Here is an 8696-nt window from a genome sequence, read left to right on the forward strand (position 1 = left end):
CGTACACACGAGCGGACTTTTCGGCAATAAAGGTCCGACGGAACGAATCCGTCGGACAATTTGATCGTGTGTGGGCTTCATCGGACCTTTTCTGTCTAAAAATCTGATGGACCTTAGAAATAGAACAAGTTTCAAATCTTTCCGACGGACTTGTTTCCTATCGAAAAATCAGTTCGTCTGCATGCTAGTCCGACGGACCAAAAACGATGCAGCTATTGGCTACTGGCTATGAATGTCCTCATTCTAGTCCGGTCGTACATCATCACATTAGAAAGGATCGGACTTTGGTGTGATCGTGTGTAGGCAAGTCTGTTTCGTCGGAACTCTGTCGGAACTCCATCGAAAAGTCCTTTGGAGTTTAGTCCGACAAAAAGTCTGCTCGTGTATACGCGGCATTAATGCCGCGTATACACGACCGGACTTTCCGGCAGAAAAGGTCCGACGGAACGAATCCGTCGGACATTCCGATCGTGTGTGGGCTTCATCGGACCTTTTCTGTTGACAAATCCTCCATACCAGCATGCTTAATGTTCAGGCTTCAACTTTGTTGACTCTTAGAGAAAGGTTCACAGAAGAACTGGCACATCTGCTAATACCCAACGGAATTGCAGATTGTGGGCATCTAGGCATTCGTCAATGCAAATGCGCATGGTCATGAATGATGCATGCACCAGGGCGCACGCAATGCATGACAGATCCTGGCACCCAGTTGCCTATTTAAAGCCAGCAGCATGATCCATTAGCTGATGGATGATTTTCAGCTCCCTGCGTGTTCCTGTGTTCCTGTTCCTGATATTATTGGACTTCCTGTTACCGACCCGGCTTGCTTTTGACCTGTCTTGTCTCCATTCCTGTCTTTGACCCTCAGCTTGCTCCATTGACCTCGCTTCTGCCTGCTGATCCGTGTATGACCTTACTCTTTTGACTCCGCTGCTGCCTGATTACCAGTGTATGACTCCGGCTTACTCCTGACTCTGCTTGCTGCCTTACCCCTGGCTGATTTTCTGTGTATGACTACTGGCCTGGCTCTTGACCCTGCTTCTGGCTCTCCCTTCTGCCAAGTCTCATCTGGTACATCTGAGGGACTTCTGCCCAGCAGTGCATCCTGCTCATCCAGCCGCCATCCAGTGGGCCTCTCCTCATCACTCAACCTGTTGCAGCTGGCAATCCCTGCTTCTTTGGGCATAGCACTCCCTGTGACCACCTTCAGAGGTGCCCTACACTCAACTGAAAGGGAAGCCCTCTCAGCACTTTGGTGTTCGACCAGTTACATAATATTGACACTAACAATCATCAAGTGGGTGCTGAATCCTCTGGACACCCACTTCTTGACAGTGCTTGTGTCAAGATCAGACTAGGAAAGCCACCTTTCCCAAAATGGCATTTAACTGTGGTCTTAGAATCTACCTATGCTGTTGTTGTGCTGCAATATAAACGCAGACATGCTGCTATTTTACACAACAACGCACACCAACACTCTGAAAATTCACCTAAAATTCCTTCTTCCTAAATGTAATAAGAAATTACGTACACAGCTTGCTAAATACAGTAAGAGATGAATGCATTAAAATTTGCTGGAAAATGTTTAGACACTATAAATGTTTTCTAATATTTTTCCAATAGTGCTGATGTCTGCACAAAACACATTTACTTTGCAGTGGGAAAGTAACAACATACAGCAACTGTGGTGGCTCACCATCTGGTAGTATGTCACTCTGTGCTGATAGAACAAGTGTACCTGGGATAACACAATGATAGAGAACCCTCGCCCAATCAACGTGTACAGTTCACTCCTTACACTCCCTCCACCTGAGGCTGTCACTGAATGGGCGGAAATTCGGGGAATATGCTCTATCATGTGAACGCTGTAAAAAAAGTCTGAGCCAGGGCGCTGTGTGTTTTTTACACTGTCTGCAACTTATCCAAGCTTGCGCCCGTCTCCTGCATGGTAACACTTCGCCCAGCCCTGGCCATTCCCATGCATTCCCACAGGACTTCTTGTCTGAGCTGGCAGCCGGGATATTGCAGGGCACTTGCGGGAGTCGTAGCCGAAATGCGGGAGACTCCCGCAATTCGCGGGAGACTTGAGATGTCTGGGAAGTACAGTTGCTCTCTGCAAGTGCCGTTGCTCCAGAGCTTAGTAAATGAGGTAAAGCTTCACTTTACAAAGAAAAACCAATCACACATCCCCCCCACAGCATTGCCCCCTCACATATCCATCCCACAGCTCTGCCCCTTCACATATCCCCCCCCACAGCATTGCCCCTTCACATATCCCCCCACAGCACTGCCCCTTCACATATCCCCCCACAGCTCTGCCCCTTCACATATTCCCCCCCCCACAGCACTGCCCCTTCACATATCCCCCCACAGCACTGCCCCTTCACATATCCCCCCAACAGCACTGCCCCTTCACATATCCCCCCACCACAGCTCTGCCCCTTCACATATCCCTCCCACAGCTCTGCCCCTTCACATATCCCCCCCACAGCACTGCCCCTTCACATATCCCTCCCACAGCTCTGCCCCTTCACATATCCCCCCCCACAGCACTTCCCCCTTCAGATCCCCCCCCACAGCTCTGCCCCTTCACAGACCCCCCACAGCACTGCCCCTTCACATATCCCCCCACAGCTCTGCCCCTTCACATATCCCACCCACAGCACTGCCCCTTCACATATCCCCCCCACAGCTCTGCCCCTTCACATATCCCACCCACAGCACTGCCCCTTCACATATCCCCCACACAGCTCTGCCCCTTCACATATCCCCCCCACAGCACTGTCCCCTTCACATATCCCCCCACAGCTCTGCCCCTTCACATATCCCACCCACAGCACTGCCCCTTCACATATCCCCCCCCACTGCACTGCCCCTTCACATATCCCTCCCACAGCTCTGCCCCTTCACATATCCCTCCCACAGCTCTGCCCCCTTCAGATACCCCCCACAACTCTGCCCCTTCACATACCCCCCCACAGCACTGCCCCTTCACATACCCCCCCACAGCTCTGCCCCTTCACATATCCCCCCCACTGCACTGCCCCTTCACATATCCCCCCCACAGCACTTTACACAGATTTACACAGGAGGTCTGGTGCTAGAATTATTGCTCTTGCTCTGAAGTTTGCAGTGATACCTCACCTGTGTGGTGCGATCACTGTTTACATATGCGTGCGGGACCGACTTGTGCGTTCACCATTGTGCATGAGCACAGGGTGACGGGAGTGCTTTAAATATTTTTTTTGAATTATTATTATTCTTTTTCTTTTTTTGATCACTTTTTTTTTAATCCAAAAACTATTTATGCACAATGGTGTAGTGGTTAGCACTTTCACCTAGTAGTAAAAGAGTTGTTGGTTCAAATCCCAACCACGACACTACCTGCCTGGAGTTTGCATGATCTCCCTGTGCCTGCGTGGGTTTCCTCCTTTCCTCTAAATTGGCCCTAATATGTGTATGTATGAATGTGAGTTAGGGACCTTAGATTGTAAGCTCCTTGAGGGCAGGGACTGATGTTAATGTTTAATGTATATGTAAAAGCGCTGTGTAAATTGACAGCGCTGTAAAAGTACCTGAAATAAATAAATATTGAATTTTTTTTTTTGTACAGGTAGTATCCAAATATCAAATGCACAATACAAAGTTGTGGTGTATGACAAAATAGCAACATGAGGTTATCAGTGTGCAGTTTTACCACTTCCCGACCGCTGCACAACGATATACGTCGGCAGAATGGCACGGGTGGGCAAAAGGGCACTGCCGGCGTGCCCGCCCGCCCGCCGCGTTCTACGTGACAGTGACCGCGGGTCCTGCGGACTCGATGTCCACCGGGTGCCCGCGATCGTGTCACGGAGAGGTAGAACAGGGGATGCCTTTGTAAACAAAGTATTTCCCTGTTCTGCCTTGTGTCATGACAGGGATCACTGATCCCTGTCATCGAGAGCAGTGATAACTGTCATGTGAGTTGAAGCCCATCCCCCCACAGTTAGAATCACTCCCTAGGACACATTTAATCTCTTCATCGCCCCCTAGTGGTTAACTCCTTCACTGCCAGTGTCATTTACACAGTAATCAGTGCATTTTTATAGCACTGACCGCTGTATAAATGACAATGGTCCCAAAATAGTGTCAAAAGTGTCCAATGTGTCCGCCATAATGTCGCAGTCATGATAAAAATCGCAGATTGCCGACATTACTAATAAAAAAATAATAATAAAAATGCCATACAATTATCCCCTATTTTGTAGACGCTATAAATTTTGCGCAAACCAATCAATATACGCTTATTGCGATTTTTTTTAACAAAAATATGTAGAAGAATACATATCAGCCTAAACTGAGGAAAAAAATAGGTTTTTTAATATATTTTTGGTGGATATTTATTATAGCCAAAAGTAAAAAATATTGCTTTTTTTTTCAAAATTGACGCTCTTTTTTTGTTTATAGCGCAAAAAAGTAAAAACCGCAGAGGCGATCAAATACCACCAAAAGAAAGCTCTATTTGTGGGAAAAAAAGGACGTCAATTTTGTTTGGGTACAACGTCGCACGACTGCGCAATTGTCAGTTAAAGTGACGCAATGCCGAATCGCAAAAAGTGCTCTGGTCAGGAAGGGGGCAAATCCTTCCGGGGCTAAAGTGGTTAAACCAGATGTTTTAAGGTTACGTTTGGATGTCATAACAGATGAAACAGAATAGGTAACACGTGTTAGGTAACATTGCATCTGATGTGTGATGCCCTCTAAATTAACTAAACAGTAGGGGAAGATAAATACCTTGGAGTAAGGAATTTACCAACAGGGAAGTGTGAAATTTTCAAGGGAAAGAGGGGCATCAAGGATCTCACTTCTGGAAGAGAGATAATGTACATTGATTGAAAGGCAGGGGAAAGCATATCGAAAATCTATCAAGGGTGAGACAGCAATAGCAATGACAGGTACTCTTTATGAAGAGATGGGGGGTCTCCTTTGAGCTCCAATGCAACTGATCAGATACATATCGTTCTGATCGGCTGCTTCGCTGGCCGAACAAAGAGCTGGAACCGGAAGTGACAACAAAGTTGTTGCTTCCCAGACGTTGCACAGTTGGAGGAACACTGGATGCCGCCGGCCGCATCGTTACCAGACTTCCCAATTGCTCAGGATTGACCTAGTAATGGCAGCAGAGGTGGGAGGGGGGTGGGAAAAGTATTCCAGCGGCTGCCCAGTCGCTCTGAGTACTTTTACAGTAAAGAGAATTGCTTAAAAATGACACCGGGATCATGGCTGTAGCCTCAATAATGATCCCAGTACAACTGCTCCTCTACCGTGACATATATATACTGTAGCCGGTCGGGAAGCGATATGATTTTAACTAATATGTATTGAATAAAAGCTTCTGTCATTTTTATGCTAAACAAAATGCTGTGCATCCTCTTCCTTGGTTATATATGCCTAGAAACATTTTTCCTTTTCAGTCCATTTTTGTGTATTTCTACATTTCGGGTGTGATACTAGACCTATCATGCTTTATAATTGATATTCTTGTATTTTCTGGAAGATTTATTAGCATTTACCCATAACCAGGGGCCTTGCTAGGTCGGGGTGTCCAAACTATGGCCCTCCAGTTGTTCAGGAACTACAATTCCCATCATGCCTAGTAATGTCTGTGAATTTCAGAGTTTTACAATGCTTCATGGGAAGTGTAGTTCTGCAACAGCTGGAGGGCCGTAGTTTGGACACCACAGAAGGAAGGAGAAAAGGGGGAAGCACCACCTAAGTGCAGAGATTAAAAAACTTTAATAGCGCAAAAGCTGAATAACACATACAGGATAAAAAGAAATTCAAGCTCATAAGGTCCATGGATGAAAGTTATGTTCGGTCTTTTAGGCGTCCATAAGAGTTTGTTGTCACTCTTCAGGCCGTGTGAAAGAGCTGGCGCTCCGAGCGCGTGGCCTATTCTCTATCCAACCTTTTACATCCAGCCCGGCCGTATCTTGTTCCGGTGACGTCACTTCTGGGGAGCTCGGGCCGTGTTCCACGCTGGTTGTCGGTGGCCACAGGATGGCCACAGGATGCTGAGGATAACATCCATCTATCCACACAGCCTGCAGAGTGACAACAAATCCTTATGGACGCCTAAAAGACCAAACTCCACCTTCATCTTTGGACCTTATGAGCTTGAATTTCTTTTTGTCCTGTAATGCCGTGTACACACGGCCAGACTTGCGAACGGTCTAAACTCCATTGGCATTTCTGACAGAGAGATTTAGAACACGTTCTATATCTGAGTCCGTCGGAAATGCCGACAGAAAAAGTCTGATGGGGCATACACGCGGTCGGAATGTCCGACCGAAAGCTCCCATGGGACTTTTTCTGTCGGGAAGTCCGGCCGTGTGTATGCGGCATAAGTTTTATTTAGCTTTTGCGCTATTAAAGCTTTTTAATCTCTGCACTTAGGTGGCCCTTCCCCCTTTTCTCCTTCCTTCTTGTTTATACAGAGCTGGCTATACTCTGAGGACAGCTGCCGCCTATCATAACCCTTGCTAAACACACATCCATATGTGCAATCAATTTCCTCCATACCCACGGATGTACAATGACCTATTAAGTTAATGGATTCTAATATGTGTCAAACTTTTTAATCTTGTATCATTATCATGAGCTTAGACGTTTTTTGCGTCAGTAAAAAGTGTATATTAGGATCCTAAGAGACCTGGGGTACCATTCGGCACCTACACTGCATTGTCTGGGGTTTGTCTGGTACCATGGAAAAAAGTGGATTGAATTGTTTGGGTTTTTTTTTCCTCCATGCCACATCCTCTCTCTACCTTCTGTTTATCTCTTGTGCTTCATCTGCTTTATCTCTTTCCCTTTTCTTTTTGAATTGAGCAATAGTGTCCTGGCCTTTACTGACCCCCCAAAAAGGACCATGCAACTCCACTGTTATAACCAACACATATAATGCATATGTAAACCATATGGTAATAAGCTGACACTTGGGAAGTTTTAATTTCTGTTGACCTTTTTTTAATCAGATCTAAGACACATCCAATAGTTTCTCCTATAAAAAGAGTTTGTCTTAAACATCCATAATTGTAATTTTAATAAATGTGATGGCATGACTGAAAGAAATAATACATGTATTACAATTGCCAAAAAAGCTGAAATAATACATTAACTTAGAGAAAGTAAACTAATTGACATCTTGGGGCACACAGTAAAAAACCTGGGCACAGGCCTTAGGTGCCAAGGTCTAGTAACTCCCCTGGTCATCACTACCCATATTTACTCTATATTACCTTTCTTCTCAATCGTTCTCCAACTATTTTATGAAGAGCTTGTCTAATCTCATGGTTTCTCAGGCTATATATTATGGGATTCACCAATGGGTTCACTACAGTGTACAATAAAGAACTGTACTTGTTTACAGAAGGTGACTTCTCATTGTCCGGAGTCACATAAATAGTAATTATGGACCCATAGTATGCAGCCACAGAGATCAGATGGGTACTACATGTAGAAAAAGATTTTTTCCTGCCAGCGGAGGATGGAATCTTGAGAATGATAATAAAAATGTAGAAGTATGTCCCAATGATAAATGTAAGAGAACAGAAAAAGAAAAGGACAGAGCATGAAAAGTCAAACCATTGTACGATAGATGTGTCCGATGTAGACAATTTCACAATTGGACCTACATCACAAAAGAAGTAATCGATGTCTCTGAGGGCACAAAATTCAAACTGAACTATTAAAGTAATTTCAGTTGTAGATATAGTCCAAGTTATTGCCCAGGAACCCAAACCCAACAGGAAGCAGATTCTGCGGTCCATAATCAAAATGTAATGTAAAGGATTAGAAATAGCGACATATCGGTCATAGGACATTATAGCAAGGATGAAACATTGCACAAAACCAAAATTCAAAAACGTGTACAGCTGCATGATGCAGCCCTCAACAGACATTTCTCTCTTTGTCTTTAATATAACCTCGGCCATCAGTGGTATGACACACGTGGCAAGGAGGACATCTGCGAGAGCAAGGTGCTGAAGAAAGATGAACATTGGAATTTTGAGATTATTATTGGTGGACACTAGAAGGATGATTAGAATGTTTCCGGTCACTATTGCAATGTAAATTAGAAGCAGGACAGCAAAGAATAGAGTTTTGAAGTTTTGTAGACCTTGGAATCCAAGGAGATAGATCTCTGTGACTTTTGTTTGATTCTCTTGACACATTTTAAGGAGCTTGACCCATCAGGAAAGATAGTAACCAGAATAATTATATGGGTAATATAAGAAGAGAATAAAAAAAAGAATAAGAGAAAAAGAAAAGAAACAAGGTAAAATTAATCACTGAACTTTATATTATAAGTGTGTTTACTCTACAGTTTTTTTTTAGCCAGGCACCGAACATACTGTATCTTCTTGGAGAGTCCTCTGCGCCTTCTGTGCTGTGTAGCCTGGATCTCAAAGGACTTCAGAGGGAGACACATGGAACCTTGAAACAACGGATCTAAATTTGTATTGCTCAAATTCACTGCAATTCAGAAGAAAGGGAGTTGTCAAGAATTGCATTAAAATAGTAGACCATTACCATTAACCAGACAAAGACCAGTAACACCTGCCTGCCTGATGTTAAAGTGGTTGTAAACCTCTGAAATAGAGAAATGAACAAAAAATATCCTTCTTTAGTGTGTACTTGTCTCAATCCAAACC

At 44.6% G+C, this 8696-nt stretch overlaps 1 protein-coding gene across 1 annotated transcript; it reads right to left on the bottom strand.

Moving 5' to 3' along the window:
* Window positions 1-7271: 7271 nt before the first annotated feature.
* Window positions 7272-8216, bottom strand: LOC141134783 (olfactory receptor 10A7-like). The gene has a single exon (XM_073624221.1). The coding sequence runs from the start codon at window positions 8214-8216 to the stop codon at window positions 7272-7274; it is 945 nt and encodes a 314-aa protein (XP_073480322.1).
* Between the last annotated feature and the right edge of the window lie 480 nt (window positions 8217-8696).

This window comes from Aquarana catesbeiana, linkage group LG03 (assembly GCF_042186555.1).
Source record: "Aquarana catesbeiana isolate 2022-GZ linkage group LG03, ASM4218655v1, whole genome shotgun sequence".
Classification (NCBI taxonomy): Eukaryota; Metazoa; Chordata; class Amphibia; order Anura; family Ranidae; genus Aquarana; species Aquarana catesbeiana.

Excerpts from the sequence above, each read along its gene's own strand:
- LOC141134783 (XM_073624221.1), bottom strand. The coding sequence starts at position 8,216 with ATGTGTCAAGAGAATCAAACAAAAGTCACAGAGATCTATCTCCTTGGA.